Source organism: Neofelis nebulosa, chromosome 2 (assembly GCF_028018385.1).
Source record: "Neofelis nebulosa isolate mNeoNeb1 chromosome 2, mNeoNeb1.pri, whole genome shotgun sequence".
Classification (NCBI taxonomy): domain Eukaryota; kingdom Metazoa; phylum Chordata; class Mammalia; order Carnivora; family Felidae; genus Neofelis; species Neofelis nebulosa.
In genome coordinates this window covers 149899762-149917346 of record NC_080783.1, presented here as the reverse complement: position 1 = coordinate 149917346, position 17585 = coordinate 149899762, and the positions used below count along the sequence as shown (strand labels likewise).

The following is a 17585-nucleotide window of genomic DNA, read 5'->3' as shown; positions in this document are numbered from 1 at the left end:
CTTTTGAGTGTAATTCTGCTTGCTGTTTCTGCCGGTTCTCATTCATGGTGTTTTATCAACCGGTATGCCTCAGTATCATTGACTGTGTGCTGGGCACTACCTTTGAGAAATGATTTGTGGAAATAATTTGAGCCCTAGGATGATGGTATATTTTATAGAAGACTTTTGTTTCTGTTAGACATGGGATGGGGGGGGGGGTACTAGCAGTCTGGAATCATCTTAGTCCAAGTTCAAAGCTTAAGACTCTGAGCTATCTTCATGATGTGAATGAAGCTAGGCTATAGTCTTGTCTCTTCCAGTTTATGTTTACTTTCAGAGTGGAGCCCTTTGAAAACCTAAATCCTCACATTTGATGGGCCACAGATACCAATTTTTGACCCGAGCCCCACGAAGCTACCAAAAGCTGTATTTAGAACACACCCAGGGCAAAAGCAGTTCTAACTGTGTTCATTTCTTTGCTGTCTCCTTCAAAATGTTGGCTTAAAATTTCCTCACTATTTTGTTGGCTATTTGATGCTTTTAACTTGAAAACAAATTTTAAAAGATATTCAGCCTGGCAATTTGAATTACCTCCTTCATTACTGGAAATGGGAACTCTCTGGCTCTATAATTTTCTCTTAAAATCTGATGAAGTTTTAACCACTACTACTCCTCTTAGCTGCTCTCGTGAAGCTCACACAGAGCATCATGCTGCTAAATTCAGTAGCCTTTCTCAGGAACCCAGTCGATCCCTTCCTCAGGCAAAATTTTTTCACTACTGTTCATCTAGTTTTCCTCCTATCAGGGATAGCTTCTTCTCAGTTTTCTTTGCTAGTTTCTCCTCATTTCCCTGATCTCTAAACATTGAAGAGCGTGAAGGCATAGGGTTTAGACCTCAGCTACCTCAGCTTTTCTTTCTCCACCTAATCTTTAGGTAGTTGTAAGCAGTCCAGGGGCATTAGATACTATTGATATGCAAATGACGTCCTAATTTTTACCCCTAGCCAGAACCTTTCTCTAATAGCCACCAACCTCCTTGACATTCTTACTTTATGCTGAACAGACATCTCAAATGAGATATATCTAAAACCAAACTCCTGATTTTTCCTCCAAAACTTGCTTCTGCATCTCTCTTACAGCAACTCCACACTTCCATCCATTAGTCAAAAAGCTTAGAGTCATCCTCTATCATTCTATTTCTCTCATAACCCACATCCGAATTATCATCAAGAACTGCTGGCTGTACCTTAAGGCATAGCCAAAGACTTGATCATTTATCCCTTATTCTACTAATTCTAGTCCAGCCTACCGTCATCTCTTACCTGGATCTTTTTCAGTGGCCTCCTCAATGGTTTCTTTTACTGTTGTCCTCATTATATTTGCAATACATTAGCCAGAATAATATTTCAAAAATTTAAGTCAAATCCTATCATTTCTTTGCTGCAAAACTTTGAATGGCTTCCCACCATATTCAGGATAAAAGCGGGAGTCTTTTGGGTAGTCTGTAAGATCTTACATAATCTGGTTTTTTGGATATCTTTCTGACTTCATTTTCTACCACTTGCCCTTACGCACTCTCTTCTGGTCACTGGCCTTTTTGTTAATCCTAGAACATACTACATATACTCCAGTCCCAGGGCCTTTGCATTTGCGTTTGTTCTTTCTGCCTGGAAAGCTCTTTCTCTAGATTTCCTATAGCTTGTACCTTTACCTTCTTCTGATATGGCTCAAATGTCATGTTCTCAGAGATGCCTTATCTAGCTACTATACTTGAAAACTTCACCCCCACTCCATTTTCTATCATATCCCCCTTCCCTGCTGTTTTGTGTTTCTCTATAGCATTTGCTGTCTCCTAGTGATGAAAATATTGTTGGGCATTAAAACCTTTCTGATACCTTGCAATCCATACCACTTAGTTATTTTTCTTACAAAGAAGGCAGACCTTGAATTAGATTTCAGTCATTTGTATGTCTTAAAATGTCTTTGTTACTTTCAATTCGATAGAATTTCATGTTTATGCCATCAAATATGGGAAAGAATCAAACAGAATTACTGTAGGCAGCTGTAACTGTCTATATTAGTTTAGTTTTTATAGTAATTTAAGGCAGGAAATATCTATAGAAGTTAAGCATTTTATTAATATAAATAAAATGAATATTTTCATTGCACTTATAGAATGGAAGCTTGTGTTTTTGGACAAGGGTGTGTGTGTTATGTGATGTATATGTGTGTACATATAATTTAAATAAAATATGGACTACTAGTTACCATATAAGAACATAACATTTTTTTTTCAAATCAGCATATGTGTCATTGTTACATGTAAGTTTTTAGCAAAACATTATAACTACTAATATTGATCGTACAGCTGACCACAGACCCAATAGAAATTAAAATTAAATGGTATATTACAGCAGACAGGGTTCCCTTATCTATCATTAGATAAATAGAACTGTTCTACTTGCTTTAAAGCTTTTCCTTTATGGTTCTATTCTAAATTCATTTTTGTACCTCTGGTTAATGGATTTGGGGCTATCAGTGTACGAATGAAAAAATTCCAAGAATACCAAACCATCTTCCTACTCACTGACTCTATAGTGATGCATTTAAATTCCATTTTGTGTAAAAGCCATAATTTTAGGAGGTGTGCTGATGGGGGCTCTCCCATGTATATTTTTTCATGTTATCACCTTTGGCGGACCCGACAGGTACTCCTATTAACCCAAAGGTCAGTCCTCCATATTTTAATTGTTATCATGAATATGATATGTTCCAAACACGGCGTGTAAGCAAGTACTATAATTAGGGTGGAGTAAGAAAAGTTGGGGATCAATAAGGATGCATAGAAGACATTTGTAATGTGAACCCTCAGAAAGGGATACTCTGACTTCAGAATCATGTCTCCCTCTAAGAGTATTTGGTTTTTGATAACATTAAAATGCTTTCCTATAAGCGTTTTATCAAAATGATTAAGATTCAAAATGAATATAGTATCAATCTCAGACACACTAAAATGATGGAATTAGACATCAGAGTTTGAGAAAACCAAGAACTTACCATCTGATACTTTGTGTTCACAGTTAAGCAAATCTCTGCAGATTCGTGCTGGGTTATCTCGTGTGCCAAGAGGATTCTTGATGCTGTGCAGTAAATTGCTAAGGTAGTTCAGGGTTTTGGATATCTCTGCACCGTAGTCAATTAGAGTCACTTCAGTATTTTGGTAGTTCTGCCAAGTCATCACAGGAATCATATTAGCAAAAAACCAGAGTAGCCAGCAGCATTATTGAACCCTCATCATCAACATGGACCAAGGCAGAAGAAAAATGTATCTTTGTTGTGTGCGGTGACTTGGGAGTAGGGTGTAAAGATCAGTTTATATTCAAATATAGCCATCTATGTATATTTTATTAAACTGGATCCTAAGTAAGGGATTAAATTCACTCCAAAAGCCTAGTTTTCAAGCTAACATAAAACTTAACAATTATTATGCCCACTGTAGTATATTATTTTTTAAGAAAGTATACATTGAATAGAGTTTAATCAAGAAAAATGAATAACAGTGATAGATCCCATTTTAAGAAATGGCTAACTTCATTAAACTATTTTCTTCTACAGTATCTAATTCTTTGTTTAAAAATTCCTTAAATGATATTACACCTTTTAAAAATGTTTTCCTTAAAAAAACCCATGCATATATTTCTGCTTATTAAAAATGCTTACTTTGTCCTTGAAAGTAGTTTCATTACGTTCAATCTGTTTTAAAGACAATCTTTGAGATAAAGCCACATTTTGGACTCTGAAAAAACTTTCAGTTTAATTTGTATATTGAGAGTGCCAATGTAAATAAAGCCAGATATATTACCTCCATCTGTAGGGCAGCATGTGATTCAATCAAGGCTTGAATAGCAGCATTGATATCCATTTGTTTCTGTGTAAAACAAAACCATTTGAGATTAGCAGTAACATCAACACTGAGTACTCTAAAGTAAGGGCTGTAAATTCTGAAAGCAGTGCTATTAAAGTATACTAGACTTATTATCGGAAGGGGGTTTGTAACTCTTATGGTTAGACAGATGCTGCAAATTTTGCCTGGATAACTGGAAGGACAATATGCTGCCTTCATCCAAATCTCGAAAGTCTCCTAATTAAAACAGGACCCAAGTCTAGAGCCCTCAAATGAAAAACTATTTGTCACTGCTGCATAAACACACACACACAAGTTACTCAAATGGAAGAAGAATGAAATATGACCCCCTCAGTTAATAAATTGTAAAGTGAAGAATAAATAACTGTAGTAATTTATAACAGTTACATTCTTGGAAGGAAAATATAATAAAATACTACTGTCCTGGGGTAGTCACCACATTCGTTTAATCTGATACTTCTGCGGTCTTAAAAACAATTTCTGAAGTTGGAAAATGCACCATTAGTCCCAAAAGAAATAATACAGCATGAATCCAATCTCCTCCTGCATTTAATAAAAGATATTTTTAGAGAAAGGCTCAGCATAACCATTAGTAAAAGTCTTTTTGTATTTTATTTTTTAAAAAAAGCTTGGAGACTAAGAAGCTTGAGTTGGGAGAAAGTTCTGTGAAATGGCATCTGTGTACACAAATCAAGCAATCTGATTTCCCTCAGAATGATTGTGTTCCTAAGATATCTTTTTACTTGGAGGGCCATACAATAAAAACTGTTTTCAACAGATCTCTCATAACTCAAGGCTGGTAATTTGAAAAACTATTTAAAATGATGGGACAATCAATAAAATGCACTCTTCCTTGCCTCAACATGTGGTTTTCATATTGGAAAATAATTGACTCATTCTGTGCATATATACTGCCAAACACTGTGATACATATTGAGGATAAACGGTAAGCTAAAAAGAAAACTTCCCTTGTGAAGCTGAAGTTTAAGGGAGAGAAAGGCACTAATCAGATCTTAAAACCACACAATTACAAATTGTGATATGTGCTATGAAAGAAAAGAAGTACTTGGACCCATGAAAGAAATTAGGGGGTTTCAATGAAATCTGGAGGATGAGAACTTTGGAAGGAGTAGATGAGGGAAGATTTCCTTGAGATAGTGACATTTGATCTGAGATCTGAAGATAAATAAGAATTGTTAGGAGAGGGGGTGAGAGAGCTTTCCAGGCAGAGTAACAGCCTTGCACAAAAGCTATGAGAGAGAGAAACATGACCTATTCAAAAAGCAGAAAGGGTCAGCCTAAAAGGTCCTATACAGATTAAATAATTCCGACCATCATGCCTGTGTGAATGAGCAGATTTTGGACATGGGTCGCATGTCCAAAATATTTGCACTAAACATGGGTGATTGAATTAAGTACTAAATAATAGCCATCCTTGTATTTTCCAGGTGGTTTGTTATTAGGGCTTTGATCTTAGAAAACATAGCATAAGCAGTTCTCAAACTCTTCAGTTTAGGACTTTTTGCACTTTTAAATATTATTAAGGGCCTTAAAAAACTTTTATTTACATGAGTTATAACTTTTGGTATTTACCAAAGTAGAAATTAAAACACAAATTTGTGTTATTGCTTTAAAATAACCCATTATACGTTTTTTTAAGTTTATTTATTTATTTTGAGAGAAAGTGAGCACAGGCAGGGGAGGGACAGAGAGAGAGAGAGAGAGAGAGAGTGAGAGAGAATCCCAAGCAGGCTCTGCTCTGTCAGTGCAGAGTCATGGGATCATGACCTGAGCTGAGATCAAGAGTGGGAGCTTAATCGACTGAGCCACACCCCAACCCATTATATGTTAATACAAATATTTTAAAGTAAAATAATTGTATTTTCCAAAACAAAAAAATCTGAGAAGAATGGCGCTGTTTTATATATTCGTACATATCTTTAATGTCTGGATTGATAGAAGATAGCTAGATTGTCTTATTTCCTTCAGTATTCAATCTGTTATATGTTATTTTAGTTGAAATATATGAAGAAAATCTGGCCCTGTAGAGACATGCAGTTGGAAATAGGATTATTTTAGTACTCTTTTCGGATAATTGTGGATATTCTTTGATACTATACCAAACTTGACAAATGATAATTTCTTAAGGGTTAGTTGAAATTTGGAATCTGAAATCAAGTCTATGAACTTTTTGTGCTTTTTTATATTAAAATCTATTGGTCTAACTTGAACTGTGAAAGACTCTTATCTCCCCATGATACTGTTAACATTGCCCATTGATTATTTAGAAAATAACGGTTCATCAGGGTGCCTGGGTGGCTCAGCTGGTTGGGCGCCGACTTCAGCTCAGGTCATGATCTCATGGGTTCATGGGTTTGGGCCCCTCCACGGGCTCTGTGCTGATAGCTCACAACATGGAGCCTGCTTCAGGTTCTGCGTCTCCCTCTCTCTCTACCCCTCCCCCATGCGCGCGTGCTCTCTCTCTCTCTCTCAAAAATAAACATTAAAAAAAGAAAAAAGAAAAAAAGAAAATAATGGGTCATGGAATTATGCAGATCTTCCAAATTCTGACACATTTCATTATTAATATCACACAGTTATATTTATTAACACCATCACCAATCTCAGAAAAGTGGAAGTACGGGGAAGCTGTCAAACACATAGTGGTAGGTAGAAGTTTTCCCCAATTTTTATTTTTGCTTGAAAGTTTGAGACTTATCATTGCATCGACTTCTGTCAATAGTTTCCTTGAAATGAGAGGCTTGATTCATTCATGTTTAAGAAAATATCTGCGGAGGGGCGCCTGGGTGGCTCAGTCCGTTGAGCGTCTGACTTTGGCTCAGGTCATCTCATGGTTCGTGAGTTCTAGCCCCACGTCAGGCTCTGTGCTGACAGATCAGAGCCTGGAGCCTGCTTCGGATTCTGTGTCTCCCTTTCTCTCTGCCCCCACCCATGCTTGCGCTCTGTCTCTCTCGCTCAAAAATGAATAAACATTAAAAAAATAATTAAAAAAAGAAAATATCTGCTGAATACTCATGAGTGTATAATATTGTTAGTCTATCTAGTAAATATGGTGTTCTATGAAAAGAGCAGCCAGTTCAGTTTGTAACTGAGACAATTGCACAAGTGCTTTTCCTTGAGGTAAATACTATCCCCTTCAGTATGCAGCAGAAGTGTTTTTCTATATATTCTATATGTTCTTCTATATGTTCTTCTATTTTGTTCTAGAGATTACTAAAAAGTTGTATACTCAAGATTGGAGATTTAGGAGACAGCAGAAACAGTGGAGTAATGACCTCCCAGAATTTTCTCCCCTATAAAAGCAATGAGAAAACTGTAAAAAATGTCAGAATGAAGTTTTTCAGGACTATGGAAATTAACAAAATGCTTGCAGCAATCTGGGGGGCATTTATTTAAGAAAAATATCTGAATCTTGGTAAGGGCAGTGAGCTTCATGGAACTTTAATTTGCCCTATTCCCATGTCTTTCTTTTCAGCTCTGTGGTAGCCCTAAAAATACCAACCCATAATTACAGTAAAAACAAGAAGCCAGGAAGTCATGGGGGGAGCAGAATGGGGTTGGAGTTGCTCTAAAGCATCATTTCCAGTGAATTATTATTATTTGACCTGCCTGGTAGTTACCTAGAAGACACCATCTGCAAGGCTGTCTTTATTTTATCTGACTTGCAGCTCATCCAGTGCAAAATAGATTTTCCCTAAGAGTGTTTTTCAAAAGCATTTAGAGGGAATTGTTTAACTTTGTGGCTGTCTGGAGCACTGGAAAACAGTTGGGGCAAGCAACAAGCTAACAAAAAGCTTACAAGAGAAAGGTAGGGAATGATGTGTCCCCACAGGAAATCTGAAAAGCTTTGACATATTTCTGGAAATCTAGATTCTGTCCATGTGCATTTGTAGCATTGTGCATATGCTTAGAAAATATCTGAGAAGGCCCTAAGCTCTTTCCTCTGGCTTTCAGTCTCTGTGAAATCAGGAAGTTAAAGCTAAGGCATAGTTTTTAATCACCTGGCAGAGCAATGAAGGGGTGCTCCAACATACACAGAGACATTTGTTAAAAACTGGGAGACTTACTGGTTCTGCCATTTAAGGAAATCTCTCTCCACTTGTTAGCTGACCACTAAGCTGAGTAGAGACTTAAGTGGTCACACATGTCAAAGCATAGAGACTTTACAAAATTCAGAAAAGTCAGTAAACAAAATAACATACAACAACAAATAGCAACAAAAATAAACCCAGGGTTGAGGGGAACAATTTTATTTCCAAAAATGCCTCATTATTTTATTTACAATGTACAGTCTTTGACAAAAAAATTACAAGACATGCAAAGAAACATTAAAGTATGGCCCATAAGCAAGCAAACGGGTAATCAGTCAATAGGAGCTGTCCCTGAAGAAGACTAGATGTTGTACTTAGTAGACAAAGACTTTTTAAAGCTATTGTAGATATGTTAAAAAAAAAAAACTAAAGGAAACAATGTCTATATAACTAAACAAAAGTATGAAAAAGACAAATAAAGAATATCAATTATAAAAAAAAAAGGAAATTATAGAAAAGAACCAAATAGAAATTCTGCAGTTGAAAGGTACAAAAAATGAAATGAAAATTTACTAGAAAGGCTCAATGGTAGATTTCAGTAGACAGAAGAATCAGTGAACTTGAAGATAGGTTTATTGAAATTTTCCAATCAGAAGAGTATACAGATAAAACAGTGAAGAAAATGAACAGAGGCTCTGAAACCTATGGAACACCAACAAAAAGACTAACATGTGCATAATGGGAGTCTCAGAAGAGGAAGAGAAAATGGGGCAGAAAGAATATTTCAAGAAATAATAATGGCTGTAAGACAGTGATGAGAGAAATTAAACAAGAAGAAACAAATGGAAAGATATTCCATGGTTATGGATCAAAAGAATTAATATTTTGTTTTGTTTTTTGTTAAAACGTCCATATTACCCAAAGTAATCTACAGAGTCATGAAATCCCTTATCAAAATTCCAATGGCACTTTTCACAGAAATAGAACAAACAATTCTAAAATTTTTAGGAAGACCTTGAATAGTCAAAGACATCTTAAGAAGAAGAACAAAGATGGAGGCATCTTGCTCCCTAATTTCAAGCTAGTAGTAAAAGCCATAGTAATCAAAACAGTATGGTACTGGTATTAAGACTGACACACAGACCAAAGGAACAGAATAGAGAACCCAGAAATAAATCCATGGATATGTGGCCAATTAATTTACAACAAAGGAGCCAAAAATATACAATGAAGTAGGGGCAGTCTTTTCAATAAATGGTATTGGGAAAACTTGACAGGAACATGCAATAGGATGAAACTGGACCACTACCTTACCAGACACAAAAATTAACTCAAAATGGATAAAGACTTGAATGTAAGACCTGAAACCATAAAACTCTTAGAAGAAAACACAGGTGGTAAGTTCTTTGATACCAGTTTTGGTGATAATTTTTTTTGGATTGACACCAAAAGCAAAGGCAACAAAAGCATTGTAAACAAGTGAGATCACATCAAACTAAGAAGTTTCTGCAGAGCAAAAGAAACAATCAGCAGAATGAAAAGGCAACCTACTGAATGGAAGAAAATATTTGCAAATCATATAATCGGATATGTGGTTAATATCCAAAATATACAACTCAATCACAAAACCCTAAAACAATCCAATTAAAAATTGGGCAGAGGATCTGAACTGACATTTTTCCAAAGAAAAAATAGAAATGGCCAACAGGTTTATGAAAAGGTGTTCAACATCATTAATCATAAGGGAAGTGCAACTCAAAACCACAATGAGCTATCATTTCATACCTGTTAGAATGGCTATTATCAAAAGACAACAAATAACAAGTGCTAGAGAGGATGTGGAGAAAAGGAAGCTCTTGTAAACTGTTGGTGGGAATGTAAATTGGTACAGCCACTGTAAAATACAGTATGGAGATCCCCCCCACAAATAAATAGAATTACCATATGATCCAGCTAGTCCAATTCTGGGTATTTATCGGAAGAATACAAAAATGCTGATTTGAAAACATATATGCTTTCCTATGTTCACTGCAGCATTATTTACAATAGATAAGAAATGGAGAGAACCTGAACCACCTAAAACTAATATAATGTTATATGTCAATTATACCTCAATTTAAAAAAGGGAATGGATGAAAATTTGATGAGAAACATTAATCTACACATCCAAGAAGATCAATGAACTTCCACAGATACATCATAATCAAACTGTTGAAAGATAAAGACAGAGAGAATCTTGAAGGCAGAAACAGAAAAGATTCATTATACCCAAGAGATCCTCAATGAAATTAACAGCTAAATTTTCATAAAAAAATCATAAAGGTAAAAAGGCAGTGGGACAACATATTCAGAGTGCTGAAAGAAAATGACCATCAACCAAGAGTGCTATTTCAAATAAAACTATCTTTCCAAAATAAAGGAAAAATTAAGAAATTCCCAGATAAATAAAAACTAAGAGAATTCATCACTAACAAAACTTCCCTAGAAAAATAATAATTTCAGCCTGAAATTAAAGATTACTAGGCAGAAACTTGAATCCAAATAAAGAAATAAAAAGCACTGCTAAACATAACCATACAGGTAAATATAAATGAGTATAGATTCCATACAGCCAAAACAATCCCAAAAAAGACCGGAGTTGAAGTCCTCATACTTCAATTCAAAACTTACTACAAAGCTACAGTAATCAAAACAGTATGGTACTGTCATAAAGACAGACCAATAGACTAGAATAGAGTCCAGAGGTAAATCTTTACATATATGGTCAAATGATTTTTGATCAAGATGTCAAGACCATTGAATTGGGAAAGAACAGTTGTCAACAAACAGTGCTGGGAAAATTGATATCCACATATAAGAGAATGAAGTTAGACCCTTATCTTACATCATATATAAAAATTAACTCAAAATAAATCAAAGACTTAAATATAAGAGTTAAACCAATAAACCTCTTAGAAAGCACAGGGGAAAAACTTCATTACATTGGATTTGGCAATGACTTCTTGGATATGACACTAAAAGCAAGGCAAGAAAATAAAAATAGATAAATTGGACTACACTAGAATTAAAAACTTCTGTACAAAGAACACTATCAACAGAGTGAAAAGGCAAACAAAAGGAGAAAATATTTCTATCATATATTGGATAAGGGATTAATATCCAGAATATATAAAGAATTCCTACAACCTAACAACAAATAAGCAATCCAATTCAAAAATGGGCGAAGGACTTGAATAGACATTTTCCCAAAGAAGATATATAAGCCAATAAGCACATTAAAAGATGCTCATCTTCAATAATTATTGGGGCAATGCAAATAAAAACCACAAGTAGGTGCCACTTCACACCCATTAGGATGGGTGTTATAAAAACAACAACAACAAATAAAACAATATAACAAGTGTTGGAGGGGATGTAGAGAATTTGGAACCCTGTGCAGTGATGATGGGAATGTGAAAGGATGCAGCTGCTATAAAATACAGCATAGAGTACCTCAAAAAATTAAACATGGTATTAGTATATGATCCAGCAATGTCATTTGTGGGTGTATACCAAAATGAATTGAAAGGAAAGACTCAAGCAGATACTGTACACCTATGTTCATAGCAGCATTATTCACAATAACTAAAAAGCAGAAGCAATTCAAATATCTCCCTGGATAAACCAAATGGGGCATGTATACATATACTGGAATATTATTCAGCCTTAAAAGAGGAAAGTCAGACACATGCTGCAACGCTGTAGACATTATGCTAAGTGAAATAAGCTGGTCATAAAAGGACAAACACTGTCACTTATATGTCACAAATATGTACTTATATGTTCCTGGAGTGGTCAAATTAATACAGACAGAATGGTAGTTTCCAGGTGCTAGGGAAGGGAGGAATTGGGAATTATTGTTTAATGGGTACTGAGCTTCAGTTTTGAAAGAGCAAAAAGTTCTGGGGATGGGTGGTGGAGATTGTTGTACAACAATGTGAGGCCCAAATGTCCATCAACTGATGAATATATACATATATATACATATATGTATTATATGTATATGTATATATATTATATGTATGTGTATGTATATGTGTGTGTGTATATATATATATGTATATATATATACACATATACATATATATATATATATATATATATATATATATATATATTCTGGTGATCAGAATCTCAGTGATCAGAAAGAATGAAATCTTGCCATTTGCAACAACATGGATGGAACTAGAGTGAATTATGCTAAGTGAAATAAGTCAGGTAGAGAAAGACAAATATCACATGATTTCCTCATATGTGGAATTTAAGAAACACAACAGATGAATATAGGGGGAGGGAAGCAAAAATAAGATAAAATCAGAGGGAGGAAAACCATAAGAGACTCTTAAATACAGAGAACAGACTGGAGGTTGCTGGAGGGGAGGTGGGTGGTGGGATGGGCATTAAGGAGGGCACTTGTTGGGGTGGGCACTGGATATTGTGTGTAAAGTGATGAATCACTGGGTTCTACTCCTGGAACCAATACTACACTATATGTTGACTGACTTGAATTTAAATGTTAAAAATGGAAAAAAAGAAAACCCAAAAACCAATGTGAATGTACTGGATACCACTGAACTGTATACTTAAAATGGTCAAAATGTTATGTATATTTTACCAAAACTAACAATAATAAATAAATATGCTCATTATCCCTTACACTTAACCATCCTACTGCTGGGAATTAGTCCTATAGATATGCTGCAAAATGGTATGCATATGGACAGGACATTTGTACTGGTGGTATTAGCAAAAGACTGGAAATAAACACTCATCAACAGAGAAATTAGATGAATAAACTAAAGGGTATTCTTTTTTAAAATTAGTTTTGAAAAGTTTATTTATTTTTGAGAGAGAGAGAGAGAGAGTACAAGTGGGGGAAAGGCAGAGAGACAGAGGGACAGAGGCTCCAAAGGAGGCTCTGTGCTGACAGCAGAGAAACTGACACAGGGCTCGAACCCACTATGAGATCATGACCTGAACCAAAGTTGGACACTTAACTGACTGAGCCCCCCAGGCACCCCAAACTGCAGGACATTCTTAAGTGAGATGACCATTTTTTATTTTCTCTGAGTGTGGCAGTGACAAATACAGTGACTTTTAGTAGATTAATAGTGTAAAGTATGGTATTTGATGCATACTAAGGTACCAGCAACTTTAAATGCCAACTCATAGGGGAAGGGAAGGAAAAATAAGATAAAAACTAAGATAAGACAGGGAGGCACACCATTAAGATTCTTAAGTACAGAGAACAAACTGAGGGTTACTGGAGGGGAGATGGGTGGGGGGATGGACTAAATGGGTGATGGGCATTAAGGAGGGCATTTGTTGAGATGCCCACTGGGCGTTATGATGAATCACTGGGTTCTACTCCTGAAACCAATACTACACTTGTATGTTAATTAACTTGAATTTAAATAAATAGATTAAAAAAAATTAAATGTGAACTCAATGAAAAAGGCTTTCGCCCCACCCAACAGGCATAAGAGAAGAGAAATGTCATAAAACTTGGCCACCCATGAAATTTCTTGACAATACACATATTTGTATAATTTCTAATGTATTCCTAAAGCCTAGCTCATGCCTGGCACATAGTAGGCATTCAATTTGTTGAATTTATGAATGTTTTCCCAAGGATAGTCTTTAGTGAGGGCAGGCCCAGAGAGACTATTATGAGGATCTGCTGGGAAAGTCATTCAGCAATGTCTAAGTACCCACATCTGAGTGTAAAACTCTCATTAGGTGCAGTGAAGGAATCCAAAAGCAGTAGCTCCCTCCGTGTACTCTTGTTAGAGAGAACACATTCTCACATGAACATCACTTAAAGTTATAAAAACATGCACATAAAATAGAAGACAGACAATAGGAAGTAATCAGATTGTTGGCACTAATGAGGAGAACTAGGATTCATTATACCCTGGGGGAATGAAATCTTCACAATTCTTTCCCAACTTATTTGAATAAAATGTAGATCCAGTCTGAGCACTCTAGTATTTTGAGGAGAAGTGTTATTTAAAAAAAAATTTTAGGGGCGCCTGCGAGGCTCAGTCGGTTGAGCGCCGACTTCGGCTCAGGTCATGAAATCGCGGTCGTGAATTCGAGCCCCGCATCGGGCGCCTGTGCTGACAGCTCAGAGCCCGGAGCCTGTTTCAATTCTGTGTCTCCCTCTCTCTGACCCTCCCCCATTCATGCTCTGTCTCTCTCTGTCTCAAAAATAAATAAACGTTAAAAAAAAAAATTAAAAAAAAATTTTTAAACATTTATTCATTTTTGAGAGACAGAGACAGAGTGTGAGCAGGGGAGGGGCAGAGAGGGAGACACAGAATCCAAAGCAGGCTCCAGGCTCCGAGCTGTCAGCACAGAGCCTGATGCAGGGCTCAAACCCATGAACTGCGAGATCATGACCTGAGCTGAAGTCCGGCACTTAACTAACTGAGCCACACAGGCACCCCGAGAAGTGTTATTTTAAAGGTGTCTGAAGTCTTAAGATCCCTGGATAGTGTAAACATTGATGGGATAGGAACTGGTTTCATGTCCTGACCCTCCCCATAGTGGAAGTAACCACTTGTTCTAGGGAATCAAAGACTGCACCAGCAGCTTCAGCCTCTAAATTCACCAAACCCGGTTTCACAGTCGACCCACTAATTGTAAATCAGTTGAATACTCCTTATCTCATCTAGTTACTTTTAACGATTACTATTTCCAACCCCCGTCCCAACACACATACTCATCTCGTTCTTCCCTTTACCCCACTGATCATTTTTGGTTAACTTTGCCATCCCGTTGTAGATTTGCTAGTTTCTAAATATCTTACCCATGTACACTAAGGTCTGACCATCACTGTGATAATATCCTCAAATTCAAAAGTACCATCAATATATATTCCTTTTCCTGAAACATTTCCTTTTAGCTATTCTACTTTAGAAACTTGGGCAAGTTACTTTACTTTCATAGGTCTTAAAAAAAAGAAGTTAAACTGGATTAGAGGTTTTCAAACTTATCTTGACCCATAGCAAGAAATACATTTCTACATCATGATACGGTCCACACAAAAATACATACATTTAACTGAAGTTTTAAAAAACCATATTTATTCTTATTAGGGCTGATAGACTGATTTTTTCTTTTTTATTGAAGTAAAATTCACATAAAATAAAATTCACCATTTTAACCATTTTTAAAGTGTACAATTCAGTTGCTTTTTGTAATTCACTAAGTTGTGTTAATGATTACCACTACTTAATTTTGAAACATTTCTATTACCTCTAAAAGAAACCTCATACCTATTAAGCAGTCATTCACCATATTTTTTCTATTCTATTTAATTTAATTTAATTTAGAAATGATTCTGAATAAGACTCACTAAACTGATCTAAGGAACCACTAACTAATGAGTCATAAGTCAGTCTGAAATAAATGCTACATAAATTACTAAGAAAACGTCTGTCTCTAAGTCTATGATGCTATTCCATTCTAGACATTATTGCCTTCCAAATGAAATATTCTGTCTTAGAGGATTCCCACTGTAATTTTCTAAGAGGTACAACTTGCTTTTGGACTCAATTATTCATTCATTCCATAGATAATCATTAGGGCGTGAATGGAAAAGAAATTAAAAAAAAAATAGTTTCTACCCTTCAGAGAGTTCACACTCTAATAATAGAAAGAGACTGGAATGAAAACGAATGAGTATAAATAAGAAGGGGAAGTGATTGGTTCTACCTTGCAGTGTGATGAGGAGAAGGAATTAAGAAGTTTCAAAGAAGATATGATCATAAATTGACCTCAGAAAGAATATATAGGTATTTTCCCATTGATATTTATACTTCTGCTCTAGAAGTCTTCTTCTCAGGGTTAAAATGTCACTTCCTTAAATAGACTGTGAAAATCCCAGAAAGATAATATAAGGAAACCAGCTTTCATATTGGCCAAGAAGAAGGAAGGCAAAAAGAAAGGAATAAAATAAGGAAAGAAAGAAACTAATATTTATTAAGTATCTACATACAACATGACAAACACATGTATTTTCTTATTTAATCCTACTAATAATTCCTCAAAGTATATATTCTTATCCACATTTTGTTCAGAATAAACATCTCTCACACTACTTCATTTTGGCTGTATAGGAACACATACAAACATTTCTAAGTGAGACAGGGCTATGGTGCCACAAAGTTTGGTATTTCAGTGTGAAAATTTTCACTAACCACGTCTAATTTGCCAATGATCTTTTAAGATTTGTCCTTTCATAGGAAGGCAGCTATATCAAAATAATTATAGAGTGGGAAGGCAACTGATGAAGGTATTTGTAACCCAGGCTTTGTGGAGATCCAAGGAAGAATGGAGATAGAGAGTAATTTAAGATTAAATATAGGCATTCCCATTAAAGTGCATGCCAGGGAAGGTTTTGACCCTGTTCAGATGGCCAGAAAGCGGGAGTAATTTTTAAAAATCATGGAGAATGAATCTCCTATTTCCAAGGGGATAATCTTCCTGTGGCATCTTTCTTGAAAGTTACTCTTCACCATGATAAAAAGCTAAGAGGTATGAATAGTTTCTGGCCTGTTGAGAATAGATCATAGTGATCCAGCAACTAGAACTGTCAGAAATCCAACGGACACCAGTGCAGCATGTGGAAATAAGTAAGGCTAGAAGGCATAGGACTAGGTGTTGTTTGGGATGATGTAGCCAGTGGTGGATCTTCTTTAGGGAGACAATCTGATCAAGGACCATTGTATTTGACAAGCCTGCTGTAGGAGAGGGGCATGGGTGAGGTTGGAGATGGAAGGAGATTCTTGCAGGAAGCAGGAAGACCAATAGATTATTGGATATGAGAGTGAATGTAAAGCATATGGGAAACCAAACTTGGAACATCAGAGGCCAGGAGACACCAGCTGGTAATGAGGCAACAGAAGCATTGCTTCAAAGATAAGGGTAGCAAGCTCTAGGTTGTTATAGATAACAAGCAAATATAGAAGTCTGAAGGCTACTACAGCCATCAGCAACTGAGATGGATTCTTGAAAGCCTAAGAAGTGGATTACTGGTTGGTAGAAAAACATTTAAAAAAAAGGAGAGACAGAAATTAGAAGTAGGAAGAAATGGAGGGAGTTAGTATTTTTTGAGTACTTATTATGTCAGGCATTATGCTGAGTGATTTACTTTTTAATTATTTTTTTTTTATTTTGGGAGAGACAGAGCAAGCAGGGGACAGGAAGGGAGGGAGGGAAGGAGAGGGAGGGATAGAGAGAGAGAGAGAGAGACAGAGAGAGAGAGAGAGAGAGAGAGAGAGAGAGAGAGAGAATCTCAAGCAGGCTCTGCTCTGTCTTGTTTAAGCCATCAGGTCTATGGATAGTTATGGCTATAACAGATTGAGCCACCAGGACATCCCTTTACTTCTTATTTAAAACTCAAATCTACCAAGAAAGTAAGACCATCCCCTTTTTAAAGACAAGAAGTCTGAGTCTGAGGCTTAGATTTCATTATTATACCTGGGGAGGGTCTATATCAGATTAGCAAAAGAAACAGAGGTAAGGAAGAGAAACACCTTTTAAACAGGGAGTTAGAATAAGCTTTAAAAAGCTTTAATGTAATA

General features: G+C 36.0%; 1 protein-coding gene across 5 annotated transcripts in view; it reads right to left on the bottom strand.

The window, feature by feature from the left end:
- The window catches only part of COL24A1 (collagen type XXIV alpha 1 chain), a 403184-nt gene that overhangs the window by 11777 nt on the left and 373822 nt on the right, over nucleotides 1-17585 (bottom strand). For all 5 annotated transcript variants that reach the window (XM_058716744.1, XM_058716741.1, XM_058716742.1 and 2 more), the window contains 2 exons: nucleotides 3842-3907; nucleotides 3037-3205 (listed from right to left, as the gene is read on the bottom strand). In XM_058716744.1, the coding sequence (XP_058572727.1) occupies nucleotides 3037-3205; nucleotides 3842-3907 (235 nt within the window). The remainder of the gene's footprint in view (nucleotides 1-3036; nucleotides 3206-3841; nucleotides 3908-17585) is intronic.